Source organism: Populus euphratica, unplaced genomic scaffold (assembly GCF_000495115.2).
Source record: "Populus euphratica unplaced genomic scaffold, PopEup_1.0 scaffold251.1, whole genome shotgun sequence".
Classification (NCBI taxonomy): Eukaryota; Viridiplantae; Streptophyta; class Magnoliopsida; order Malpighiales; family Salicaceae; genus Populus; species Populus euphratica.
The window spans coordinates 286,200-300,906 of NW_011499988.1; the positions used below are offsets into that span (position 1 = coordinate 286,200).

The following is a 14,707-nucleotide window of genomic DNA, read 5'->3' on the forward strand; positions in this document are numbered from 1 at the left end:
TAGAATTCAAATTTAGTTTATATTTGTAAGAATTTATAATCATTAATATGAAAAAATATATTTTTAAAATCATTTAAGAATATAGTTAACAAGCTTAGTCCATTATTAATTTAGAATTCATTTATGACCTCTCATCTAGGCTTGTTATAGAAAAAACAAATTCTAGAATCGATCTAGTTGATAATATTAAAATTTAGTTTAATTTTTTTTAAATTACAAAATAATACTATTTTGAATTTTTTAAAATTTAATTATATTATTTTGATTAATATGAATTAACCGTCCAACCTCCAACGCATTGAGTTGGGTAATGAACCAAGACAATTTAATATCCTTCCTGTGTGTGTACTCACTGATGTATTTATTATTATTATTATTATTTAAATAAAATGTATTTTTCCATTTTACAAAATGTTAAATGAAGGTGTCGTGGTGCAGTGTGTGTAGGCCCAAGCCCAAAGAAATGCAGATCCAACCTGTATCCTTCCGAGCACGTAAGGAAGGAAGTTAGGGCTCCTACCAAGTGATCAGAAGAAATTCAGAACCGAGTTGAAGGTGACAGGGCTCGAGTTAAGGGGTTCATCGGGCCAATGGATCGTTCGTGGGAAATTTGTATTGTTTTTGCTTTAAGCTGTCCTCTCTGTTTCGAGAATAAAATAAATTGTGTTTTATATTGTGGTATTTATTAAAAAAAATAAATTTAAAATATAATTTTTATAAAATAGTTTTTATATATTTTTTTAATTGAGTTTCATAAAACTCTATTTATTTTTGTATTTCAAAAATGCTTTTGAAAAAATTTAAATTTTTTTATTTGCTTTAAATTGATATATTTTTGGTGTTTTCAGATCACTTTTAATGCACTGATATGAAAAATAATAATTTTTTAAAATAAAATAATATTATTTTGATGTATTTTTAAATGAAAAGCACTTTAAAAAATAACTGTAACACATTTCTACCAAACATTTTGTAAATGTTTTTTGCTATATATAAACTTCACCATGATTTTTATCAAATATATATCTAAATTCAACTAATTATAACTAACCATATTTTTTTAAACAACAATCACAAAAACTACCTAAAAAACAAACACTTGGTAGACATGTTGAAATATAAAACAAATAGTAAAAGTGAAAAAAGAAAAACATATCTTTTTTTATTTGATGACAAATGGTATTTTTAAGTTAGCTTGCATGTAAATTAAAACTAAGTCTATTCTTGAACAATTTAAAAAAATTAATGTATTATTTCTTTTTAAAATAAATTCTTCTTAGTGTTGATTTTAAGGTTTGAGTTTAGGAAGCACAAAGATGAAGAAAGCTTCTTAACCACTAAGTACATTTCTTGAAACTATTATTTTCATAACTATCTGAACATTATAAAATAGTATGAAATTAATTTTAACCATACTAAAATAAAAATTAGAGATATAAAATTGAATTATGTTTTAGTATTGAAATGTTAGTGGTTAGTATATACTAATTATTTGACTTACACTTCGCTACGGGTTCAATAATTTTTTTTTGGAAAATAAATAAATAAATATTCAAGCTTTTCAAATGTGTTTTTTATTCTAATTATAAATAAAAAAAATTATATGTATGCATTTAATTAAATACATCAAGAATTATATGTGCCAATAAATACAAAAAATAAAGTATTAGTGTGTTTATTTAACTCGTCTAGCTATAAGTTGAATATTTTTTTTTCTAATGTAAAATAATTAATGTGTAAGTGTTATTAATATTTTTTTGACATCAAGTAAAAAATATATCTATAAATCAAAAAGTCGATGCATATATATAATAAAAATATAGTTAAGATTATACACGTTAATAAAAACATATAAAATTTCAAGCTAATTTTTAATATGGCAAAAGAATAAAACAATGTTGCAATTGCTATAATGAAACATCATTTTCTTAGTCTTTGTATACTAATTTTTCAAAAAAATAAGTGTAAAAATCATTTAATTAATACCCATATCTATCAAAATAATATCAAAAACTTATTAGATTTCCAAATATATCAATATTATTCATCTTGGTATCCTTAAGCTCTCTGTAATCATGGTAGCGTTGACATCAGTATACCTCATTGATATCATTAGCCTCTATAACTTGAAATAGTTAATCAAATTATAGTTAAATGAAAAGAAAAAAAAAGAAAAACCTAAAAAAAATATTATAAAAAAATGACAATGAGAAAAAAATTGTGATAAATAGGCTAAATATAAAATGATAAAAATACCAAGTATATAAACAATATATATACAAAAAGTTGTTTTCTAAAGAAACCCTTAAAATCACAACTTTTCCACCTCCATAGAAAAAAATTGCAAATTTACATTATGCCATTTCTACAGGAAACACACCATTTTTGTAAAGAATTAATGTGTAGGTGTTATTAATATATTTTTTGAACATCAAGTAAAAAATACAATTGTAAATTAAAAAAATCAAAACTTAAATATAATTAAAATCATATACTAATAAAAATATACAAAAACTAAATAACGTAGTAGATAAATGGAACAATGTTGCAATTGATATAATAAAATATTGTTTTCTTGGTCTTTGTATACAAATTTTTCAAAAACAAAAGTGTAAAGAAAAAAATTACAAAATTAAAAAAGAATAAAAATAAGAACAAAAATAATTGTATAAATAAACAAAGTGTAGAGTGATAAATATTCAAAGCTTAAAAAATAAAAAATAATATTTGTTTCCAAAAAAAAATGTAAAGAAAAAAAGGAAAAACTATAAAAGATGTTACAGAAAAATGAAGATAAAAAAAATGGTAATAAATAGATGAAGTAAAAAATGATAAAAATACTAAATATAAAAAGAAAAATAATATAAAAAAAACTTGTTTCCTAAAAACACCCTGAAAACTATAATTTTTTCATCGCTACAGTACTACTACTATAGTAAAAACAATTAGCAAAATTTATAATTATATCTTTTCTAAAGGAGAACACTATTTGTTTTTAGTATATGTATAGTGTTTAATGAAATCTCTTAGAAATAGTAATTGTTAAGAAATTTTACTAATATATTTACAAGTAATTAGAACTCGAAATCATATGTTTAATATATTTAAAAGTAATTAGAACTCGAAATCATATGTTTGGCATCATGATATATTGTAAGAAAGCTCAACCGCTTTCTTTAACAAATAAAACAATTTAATTCCTTATTATAAATATTATATTTACATTTTAATTTTAAAATTGAAGTTAATTTTATCGTGTGATTTATCAAATTTTAAAATTTGATATACTGAATCGTTTTAATCATTAAAAAATTTAAGTTAATCAAACTTAAATTTATTAAATATTAAAATATAAATTTGATATGTTAGAAGTTATCTTGATGATCATATAACTATAGCACCGGTTAATATTATAAGTATATAATTAAAAAAGTACATCATAGTAAAGAAGGAATTATTAGTTATAAGTTGATGCCATAAAAAAACACTATTATTATTTAATAAAAAAAAAACATAACATCATCACTCCCTATAACGTTTTTTTATTGTTTTGTTAGGTTTTTATATTAATTTTTTTTATTTGCTCACGTTTTTATATTGTCCTCTAATAAAATGAGCTGCTTATTAAAATTTTAAAAACAATAGCCTGGATGAAAAGTGCTGTGGCCTTGTCTTGCTGAGATGGTGACTGTTTAGAAGTCTTTTTTGCATCTGTACTAATATTGATCAAGTTGTGATATTAACAAAAAAAAAAATTAGGCAAAGCGAAGCAACAATTAGCAGATGGAATCAAATGATACCATCAATTTCCCATCGAGGTCTGAAGCATAAATTAAGCTGTTGACAACATGTATCTATATATATCTGCAAAGCTACAAGCTAGACAAGTCATAGCAGAAAATATAACGAAACAGCATGAATTGATTGTAAAAGAAAGCAAAGGTGAATCTTTCAAGCTGCAGACTCAACCAGCTTTAACATTGCTGAAGATGGCAACTCCTTGCAGAAACGTACATTTACAGAGACAAGAGAGGGAGGCAAAGAATTGTCCTATAATAGGTTTTGTTTCCTAGTTGTGTAGAGTAACAGACAGCGAACTATTGCTGGATTTCGTTTGGTAAAGTTTGCCGACTCTTCCTAAAGACGTGTTTTCTACAACGCTCGAAAATACTGTCATATATCATATCAAATTGAACTCCTGCTCTATCCCTATTCACAATGAACAATATGTGATCACCTTCCACAATCTTGTAATACCTGCATTAAACCAGATAAACCTCCATGTTAGCTCGGGAAGGGGCAAGAAAGATGCTGAATGAGAATTCTACTTCTTACTAGAACTACAAGGCGACTCAACTTATGACTTCAATTCAATAGATTTCAGATATCTAGTAATTACTATTCAAATGCTTTTATGAAAGTTCCCCAATACACTGCTGTAAGCTGCCTTAACAAAATATCAATTTTTTTTTCTCTTTTCTTGAAACAAGCAGCAAAAAGTTTAAGGGAATTGTTCTGTAAACATGAAAGAACAAGAAGGCAATGACTCGCAAAGGAGAATAATGAGCTAAAAGTTTCATGCCTTCAAAGTTCTTTGATAACCAATGCTGTGATAACCAAGCATATTTTACGAGTCTCTGATGGCCTCCTTAATCCATTTTTCATCTAAAAACCCTTGCAGTTTTTGTTTTGCAGGTCATAAATGGACATGACAATCAATTGTCATCATGAAGCTACTACCAAAATAACTGTGCTGCCTTCTATAATAGCTGGTAATGTAGAAATGCCGCAGAATAAAAGACCAGATTTCATGTCTTAAAGACTGAAAATCAAATGTCCAGGGATTTGAAATATCGTGTATGAAAACCTAGAATGACAGGCATTTCTGTTGCTGCTATTCTGTATCTATTGTTAAATGATTATGACAAGATATTCCATATAACAATACTTGGCATTTTTCACGACCAAACTTTATACTTAAAAAACATCTATGCTAGAAACTGAGGCTAGTACATGGCCCATCCAGCTATCCAAGACAAACATTGGAAGTGTTATATCTAAACCGATTATCACTTGCAGAGGTTGACACACCAAGTAATTTGAAATAAGATGGCTTGGTTGTTCCTAAAAGGTAGCATTTGTTGTGTGTTTTTTTAAGACTATGGAAAAAATGCCTGGCATTATTAAACACAATTAAAATTTGTCCTCGAAGCACGTGACTGACTATGTTGGAAGAGGAGGTTCTATCCAAGACAGAGAGATTGAAAGTGTTATAACTAACCATATTCCTGGTTGCAAGGGTTGACACTCCGAATCATGTCCAACAAATTGGCTAGGGTGTTCGACTGGAATGTGAGGGTGGGTCATCGATATGGTGTTGAGTGCTCCATCATTGTCCTGCCAATCCTCATCCCTGTTCACACATTCACTCAAGGTATAAGCAATCATACAAATTAATTATGCTTCAGTAGAGGTTTCATTTCGGTTGAAAATCAGTACAATGTTCCTTGTGCCGAATTCTGGATGGAATCCAAGCATATCACAAAGGACAATTGAAATTTTGGAATTCTACAATCTAAAGACTTAAGTGAAATAGCCTTCACAAGCTAAGTAATGTTACAGGTGAAAAAATTTAATTAACTAAAAATATTTCTCATTGATGATATGAAAATCTGAAAAATGAAGTCAAAGTCATTAAAATGACCATAATATGAAAACATTGAGCAATTACAGGAAAGCGTTTGCATTATCCTATTCTAAATCAGCTCAATTGCACATGATATGTTGATAAAAGAACACACCTGTATCCTTTATAAGGGGGAGAGACATCTGGAGGATGACGCCACTGGCTCATCTGCAACACTCTTATAAATAGCAATGGGTGGATTCCAAAGATGCTTGAAGGAACATTGATACCGAAGATTCTCCTAGTACATTTGGTAGCATAACTGAAATAATATGTATCAGGAAAGGTTTGTAGATGGCAGTTTAGTTGCATAGACCCTTGAATTGTAAGATCAGGAAGTATCCAATCTCCAGAAGCAAAGGGTCCTGCATTCCCCAACAGGCGGTCAATAAGACCAAAAATCCCAATTTTTCTCCAGGACATGTTGAAGTGATCAAATCCAAAATTGTAGTAAGCCTTCAGCCAAGGAATGTCGAGCCAGTCATAAATTATTGTTCCTAAGCGACAGAACTGAAGCAGACATATTGGTTTCATGTTTCTCCAATCTTCTGACCTGGACATTGAAAATACGGTTCCAAATTTAGATGCAAATATATAGAGTTCTAATCCTGAGTAACTAATAATGAAAAAGGAGAGTTAACTAAATACAAAGCAGCATTTTGCTAAAAAAAAGGGGAAAGGAAAATCTTTAAACAAGGAAGTGGATATTAGTATTTGATTATTTTCATACCAACTGCCAAAAAAAAAAACTTGAAGATAAATTACAAATTACGATCATTATCGAGTCCACTATCTAGAAGCAATTTATAGAGTGAAGTTTCAGAGAGCAGAACAAGTTTGGAAAGAACACTCACTGCATCCCATCCAAGTAGGTCCTTGTAGTCCCATTGAATGCTCCAGAGAGGGATGTGATGCTTAACACCCATTTATCAGAAGTGTTCTCGTACCCATTAAATGCCTACAAAATCATCACGAACAAGCATACAATCAAAACATGAAATTTTAAGCGATTATTTGCTGACTGTTCAAACAATAAACTAGACTAACCTTATCAACAAGCATTTGCTGCAACACCCGAACAACCTGCGCTCCAGCAGAATGCCCAACAAAGTGAATAGGGTGATCCTCGTCCCATTCAGGATAATGCCCTACATTCCAATCACAAAAAACAAGGACATTTCAAACTTAAACACAGATAATAATCAAATAGAAAAAATATGGCTCAAAAATCCAAACTTAAAAACAAAAACAAAAGGGAAGTTCTTCTGACCTTGTTCATAAGTCCGTCCAAATTGCGAGTGCCCATAAGCCTTGCTGTGTTCTTCTCCATAATCAACTTGCCCACCTTTCAAATAATAAAACAACTCGCGTGCCCTGAAACCCAGAAAGAAGAACTCAAATCAAAGAGATTTCAGGGATTATATTGCCAAAATGAAACCTTTAACAACCCCTAAATCACAAGCATTTGGTAACTAACTACCTATCATATATGCTAGTTAGAGACCCCAAATCGGGCACCAGGACCCTCTCATCTTTCTCCTCTGCTCCTGCAAAGTACGATAAACCTCCCAATTTCTGGAACCAGATAGAACATCAAAACAAGAACGAGATTGATTTTGAGGCACAAAATGCAGTTTAAAACCCATTTAAGGTATTATGACTGTAAAAGAAAAGAGGAAACACGTTACCCCTTTGCCAAATCCAAAGATTCCATGGACCAACACAATAGGAGGCAAGTCATCAACGCTGCTTTCTGTAGCTGCTGTTGCTGTTGCTGTTAACATCTCTTTGGCCTCCTCCTCTTTAACAACACCATTCACATTAGCCTTGAAAAACCATTCATTCATTACCTGTGAAAGATCACCAGCCAAAGCTGTGCTAAATATGTAAAGCCCATATAGCAAATGCACCACCGTGCTTACAAACAGCTCTGTTAATTGCAGAGCAGATGTCCAACACCTTATCATTGTTTTCCTTTCCAGCCTACAAAAATGAAGAAAAGTAATTCAAAGCAGAAAGAGCCTTCTTCAAAGGAGTAAAAAACACCCTCCACACACACACAAAAGAAGGCCCCTCCTCCTCTTTCAAGATCAAAACTCTCCCATCAAACCCTTCTATGATTCATAAAAACCATAGAAAGAAAGAGGATGATGTTGTTGTTGTTGTCGTCGTCTTGTATATTTATGTTTGTTCAAATTTGGAACAATGATAAGTCTTAGTTTCCCACAATTTTCTCATTTCCTACCTCACCTCCAAAAAGTCTACCAATCCCACAACTCTTACTGCTCACACATCCATAAACATTTAAAAAATTTGGTTTGGGTTGGTGCCATGTGTCTTGGTCATAACATCTACCACAAAACACATACACATAATCTAGGGTAGGACCCACTAAATGTAGCACGAAAGTAATTCCAAAAATTTAGCCTCTGTATTAGTGTTAACACACTTTTGTTCTTGGCGATGAAGTTCTGAAATGGGGATTTCAGGGATTCTTTATTATTATCATCATCATCTTGTTTTCTTGAGGATTTCATGTGTTTTTTTATAGGGCTGTTGTTGTGCTGTATCTGAGCTGGAAGGTTCCCTATCAAAAGAAATAAAAGAAGCGTTGGAAACGGTTGAAGTTTGATGCCTTGTAACTGGCAATACGATTGCCTGTTGAAACGACGTCGTGATAGTGATTGCCGAGGATTTGCTCGGGTTCCATCCCCTAATCTCATTTCACCTCCCTTCAATAATTCTTATTTTAAGCATTAATTTATTGATATTATACTCTAAATTATTTTAAGCATTGATTCATTTACAAAAAGCGTCATTGGAATTTTATGTTCCTGCTTTCTTTTCTAATATAATTGTGTCCACCTCGAGAAGAACATATAAAGTAAAAAGAAAAAAAAAGAAAGTAAAATCATTGGTTGGCCTCTCAAGTTCTGCACTTTGGGCAATGACAGCCCTCAGATCATATAGTGGCGTGTGATCTTTGTACAAATTATGTTCCCTGGATGTTGGCCACGTGTTACCTTGTTGTAACTTCTAAAGTTGACGGACTGGCCGCTATGGGCCACAAATTGAAACTATGAGGGTTGGAATGTCGAAAATTAAAAATATATGTGCTGATTTGACTAATCTTCAAAACTTAGGGACCATGCTGATGACAGGGACAAATGCCTTGATTTAACTAGACATGATGTTTCAAATTCAAAGTCTAAATGCCGCGATTGAAAGGGCAAAAAAAAAAAAAAAAAAAATCAACTTACGAGCATCAGCCAATGGAATTTTAGTACGCTGGAAGTTTCTGGACAGTAATAAAAAGATAAAGATACTGTTTAGCATGTGATATGGCGGTTGTTTCTGGACGGTAATAGAAAGATAAAGATACTGGAAGTTTCTAGAATAAAATATTTTTTATTTAAAAATATATTAAAAATATATTTAATTTTTTATACCATAAAATCAAAAAAATATTAAAATACAAAAATAAATAAATTAAAGAAATTAATTTTTTTAATCACTTTGCAAAAACAAAAAAAACTCTATATAAAAATATTCCATCATCCGCCAAAGTTTAAGGGCAAACCACATTATTTAAGTTAGCATTACATGATTTAATAATGCCACCAGGAAATTCCACGCAGAAAAAACATGTTTTAAATACAAACTATTAATTTTTTAAAAAATGGTCTAATGATTATTTTTTTATTCTTTAATTTTTTAAAAATTAATAAAAAATATCTTTAAATTGAAAAAAAAATCACAAACTGCTAGTGCTAAATGTTGTGGTGTTGTTATGTTCTAGCCAGGGGAAATTGTTAGTATCTCGTGCCCTTTAAACCATTTTTTCCCTTAAAATGGATTGTACATACTTTTGTTTTTTTATTTATTGTTTTGCTCCTTTTTTTAAGCATGCAGATATCAGTGTTATAAGATAAGATCTGGTACACGCATTTACTTCAGTTTATCTTCTCTTTATTACTTTAACCAATTGTTCTTCGCTTTCTTTTTTATATTTAATTTCAATAATTTTTATGAAAAAGTTAAGGCACAGTCTTTAAAAATAAAAAACTTGTTGATATGGTTACTCTTAAAATTAATATCAAAATAAAATATTTTTAAAAAAATTAAAAATATTATTAAGGTAATTAACTCAAATGAATTTTGTAAACTTTGTTAATTTAATAATATTATTAGAAAATAAAATATCAACAATAAAAAAATAGAAAATAAAAATAACTCAATATAGAAAATGAATGCCTACCAATATTATAAAAATATATATTCACAATATTCCAAAAGCATCTCAATGATTTTATTTATTGACAAAGTAAAAATTAAATGAGAATATAATAATTTTATAGAAAAAAATAACAAATATATAAATAAAAAATAAGACAAAAAAGTTAATTACTGTTAACTTTTTAAACCATGACTCACCCAGCTTATAAGACCCAAAAAACTATATATAAAAAAATCTTGAGGGTTAAAATCACAAAATAAAAAAAAAATAATGGATGTTAAAATTGCAATAAGAAATAAATTAAAAGGCAACAATAAATTTTAAATTTGAGAGTTAAATTGAAAACAATAAAAACATTAACAAAAGAGCAAAGAAAAAAAAACAATACACTATAAACCTAGATTAAAAGGTGAAACTAAAAATAAATAAACTTTTATAAAAGATTCAAGGAAGAAAAATAAAAAAATCATTAAAATAAGCATCAAATCCTAAACATCAAAACATAATAAAAAAAATAAATATATAAAATTCTTTAACATGTTTTTATTTACACTAAAAAACTTTTGGATTTATATCAAAAAATTTATGCATGTATCTAATTAAATAATTCAATAACCAAAGTGTAAAGCAATGAAAACAAAATTCATCAACAATAAACAAAAATAAAATTGAGAAAATCAAGTGAAGAATAAAGATTAAGATATCTAACATCGCAATATAAGTAATCTATATAATTATATTTAATGAATTTCTCAATCAAAATAAATTTGTAATAGAAAAACATATAAAATTTGTAATAAAATCTAACACATACATAAAATTTATTGGTCAATAATTAAAAAAAAAGCTGCACATATAAGAAAATCTTCTAAAAAAATCAATATTAAAAAAACCAAATTTAATATATATAAAATTAAAAAAAATTACAGATGAATCATATTCACCTCTCTAAAAAATAATCACAATCCAATTAAATTATAAACCCTAAATTTATTTAAAAACATATACAAAAATAGTACATTATTTTTTAAAAAACAGAAAAAAAGAAGAAGTAGATCAGGCATTGCTGGGCCTAAGCTAGGCCTAGTGTCATCCCAATAAAGCAACGGCCCAGTTGCGAGCCTTTATTTAAAAAAAAAAGTTTGATATGACAGATAATGTGTCGTCCACCCAAACATATAATAAAAAATAAAGTGTTGCATGGGAAATCTAGAATCTAACTACTGTAGTGGTCGGCAAAACATGCTTCTTTGTTTTTTTCACTCAAAATCTTATTTTCAATCAATTTTTGATCTAAAACACCTAGAAAACATTCTAGATATCTTGTTAAACCAAACTATGGCCACTAATAAGCTAATAAACCATCCTAAAACCCTAAATCCACCTGAAACAAAAATTTTATCCAAGCTCGGATATGTTGTTTTAGGTATTTTTAAGGTAAACAAACATCTAAAAGTAACCTCCCTTTATCATATAAAATCTTTTGACACAAAAATCAACCGTTTTAGTAGTTAGAATCTTCCCCAATAACTATTTTTTTTCTCTCTCTCTCTCTATAATAGAGAGGATTGAAAAAAATAGAAAATAAAGTTGGGTACCAAAATATATTGTCTTCAAATTCAAGGAACTAATCACCTAATATAAAAAATAAAAGAGATTAAAATAAATGTTTTAACAAAATTTTCAACATGCCCCTCATGTTACATGAGATTTTCACTTTAGTCTCTTAACTTTTAATTCAACCCTCCCTCCTTAAAAAATATGTATTTTGGAGGCTAAAATAGCCAAATCATATAAAATAAAAGTTTGAGGATCAAAGTGAAAATTACCTAAAAAATACATTGCTTTAATTCATATTAAATTACGAGAGAATGTAGAGGAATTCATGCATAATAAAAGGCTGCTGACCTTTTAGTTTTGTTTGTAATTTCTTAAATAATATTAGGTTGTGATTTTTCATGATTTATGAGTTGACAACTTGTAACTTCCCTATTGATTTTCATGATTTAAAAAGATAACAATCATTGGTCTTCTATCCTTATCCTTATTAATTAACAACATGCATTTTCCATATAGATTTCAAATTTATTCAAGAACAATAATTATATTTTCTAATCAGATTTAAGATTCAGGTTATTGAAGATTCTCAAAAATAAAAAATGTAAATCATGCTTTCATAAGTATATAATTTTAGGTCGAACGTTTATTCATTAAAAATAGAAAATTAAGAACTAGAGTTGCACATTTACAATGAGAAAAAGACAATGATTTGACTAATACCTATTTTAATGCAGATCAAACAAGTCTTATGAACTAAAAAATAGTGAAATCAATTTCTTTTATCAAGAAGTAAGGATTAAAAGCATGCCTCCTACTAGTTTTGCAAAGTTGATTTTTATTTTTTAACAATAAAAGAATGAACAAAACTTGAATTGCAAGAGTTAAAACAATCTTTGTGGTAATAGTGAAAAATGAACCTTGTAAAAAAAAAAAGCATTGCAATGTACTTTTAAGCTGAATTCTCACATGGAAGGCTACCTACCTAATTCATTTCCTAGTATTCACTCTCCTCCCTTTATTTTTTTCTTTGATTTTTTTTTATTAGCATGTTATCACCATCATTTTTTCATAATTAATCATCTCTAACTTTCTTTTTTTAGAACTTTTAAATGCATAGTCTTGATCTAAAAATGTGAAAGTTAAAACATCAATAAATTAACCAGTCTCTAATGGTGATAGATGGGCATTGAAACGAGATAAAGGTTTTGAAAGAGAAACAAGTTGTTATTGAGAGGGTGCTTCAAGAGTTGAAATTAACATATATGTTTCTTTGTTATGAGAAAGACTCGGTTGATGTGGAGTTTGCTTCTCTTCATGTAAAGATTCTTAAAGCTAAGAAGGAAGTTACTTTGTGTATGCAAAGAATTAAAGACCTGAAAAGGGCTTTGGTTAATGTTCAGGGTGTGTTGGTGAAAACACAGAATGAATGAAAAAGTGTATAAAATGATCTAGCTCAATTGTTTAAAAAATATGTTCATATGCATTCAATTAGAAAGAACTACCTTAATTTCAAGACTCGTTATAGAGACAACCCTGCATTGAAAACAATCATGGAGGATAAACTAGCTGATACAATGAGAGATCTTTATTTTTATAATTCTTTCAAAAATATCAACATAGATTTTTCATGATTATTTGATAGTGACGTCCCCAACTTTGATGAGAGTAATTCTAGGAGAGCTTGTACTACCTTTCACGATCGATACTTGTTTGATGAGATTGAAGGTACAGGAGGTGATAGAGATAATAATGCTTGACTAGTTTACTCGTGTGTTGGTTTTTTTTTTTTGTAATGGTGTGTAACGAAACCTTGTGTTTAATGCAATGTATATTGTTATATATTTCCTAATAAAATATGTTTTCTTTAGATATGATGAATTTTTTTTTTCATGTAGAGAGATAACATATAGACATTGATTATAAAGACACAAAGTAATAGATTTATTGATAATTTGAAGAATAAAATAAAGATTATATAATGAAGGATGAAGATTTATCATGAAGAGTCATTCAATGAAGTTGTTTCATTTAAAACACTTTTTCAATTTATCAAAATGTTGTGCACAAAGAAGATTTTTTCCTTCCACATCTTAAATAGTCCATCCCATTTTGGATTTAATTTTTATTTTTCTTTAACTACTCTTATTACTTTTAATTTTCTCAACACCAAATCTTTTATTTTGAATTATTTATTTTTTACTTTAGCATTATGGTATCAAACGACTTTATATTTGAACACCACACATCATATTACAGTCGTCAACCTAACTTTCTCAACCAAATCTAAATTGGCCATTAACCCTCATCATTATCATGCATGGAGAAATATAACACCATATAACAAGGGCATCTTATTTCTATAGGGATAACATCTTTGGTCCCATATATTAGGATAAAGTCTTTCTTTTCAAAGAGGGTCTTATACATCCATAAGATCTCATCAAACAACTAAGCATATTCTTTGGCTCCTATTTTTTCCTTCGAACCATTTACTAATATTTTATTTGTCAGATTTTTTTGCCTATTAGTTTGTGGTTGTGAGACTAAAAAGAACCTATGGTTAATGTTGAGCCTTTGATATTATTCTCATATCTTTTTATTATTAAATTGAGTGTCATTATCTATAATTAAAATTTGGGGTATCCTAAACTTGCAAATAATATTTTCTATAAAAACAAGATAACTTTACTGGTGGTTATCTCTTTTGGAGCCTCTATATCCATTTATTTTGTGAAATACTCAACCATTACTAAGATGAAATGTCTTTCCTTAAAGGCCTTAAGGCATGGTCTTAATATGTTTATGCAATGATGGTTATCTCTATTAATGGTTGATAAGGTATAAGAACAACTCTGTAGCATTTGTCACATTTTTTTACCAAGTGAGTGACATCCTTCAAAATAGTGATCCAATAAAAACATGTATGAGTTGTTTGGGTAGCTAAAACCCTGGTTCCAACATGGTTGCCATAGATTCCTTCATGAACTTTTCATAAAATATACTTACTTTCACCTAGAGACAAGAACTTTAGTAAAGATATGGAAGTTGACCTCCTATATAATTCTTATTCAAGAATACAATATCTAGTGACATGCTCTGTCAGCCTGATCGCCTTTATCTTATTCGTCGATGACTCTCTTATAAGGAGATAATGTCTAAGTGGAATTTTCTAATCATCATCTTTTATTATAATTTATATGTTTGCCATTATATATGTTTCCTCT

General features: G+C 28.7%; 1 protein-coding gene across 1 annotated transcript; it reads right to left on the reverse strand.

Moving 5' to 3' along the window:
• Positions 1 to 3,891: 3,891 nt before the first annotated feature.
• LOC105140230 (alpha/beta-Hydrolases superfamily protein) lies at positions 3,892 to 8,232 on the reverse strand. The gene is made up of 8 exons (XM_011046973.1): positions 7,375 to 8,232; positions 7,167 to 7,261; positions 6,957 to 7,060; positions 6,734 to 6,834; positions 6,541 to 6,644; positions 5,802 to 6,239; positions 5,282 to 5,413; positions 3,892 to 4,257 (listed from the first exon to the last, which is right to left on the reverse strand). The coding sequence occupies exons 1-8, from the start codon at positions 7,651 to 7,653 to the stop codon at positions 4,098 to 4,100; spliced, it is 1,413 nt and encodes a 470-aa protein (XP_011045275.1). The 5' UTR covers positions 7,654 to 8,232; the 3' UTR covers positions 3,892 to 4,097.
• Between the last annotated feature and the right edge of the window lie 6,475 nt (positions 8,233 to 14,707).

What these genes read in the sequence shown, in the direction of transcription:
- LOC105140230 (XM_011046973.1), bottom strand. Translation starts at nt 7,653, where the DNA reads ATGATAAGGTGTTGGACATCTGCTCTGCAATTAACAGAGCTGTTTGTA. An exon ending in CTAACTAGCATATATGATAG is followed by an intron (nt 7,061 to 7,166) that starts GTAGTTAGTTAC and finishes TCTGGGTTTCAG; the next exon opens with GGCACGCGAGTTGTTTTATT. An exon ending in AGCAAATGCTTGTTGATAAG is followed by an intron (nt 6,645 to 6,733) that starts GTTAGTCTAGTT and finishes ATGATTTTGTAG; the next exon opens with GCATTTAATGGGTACGAGAA.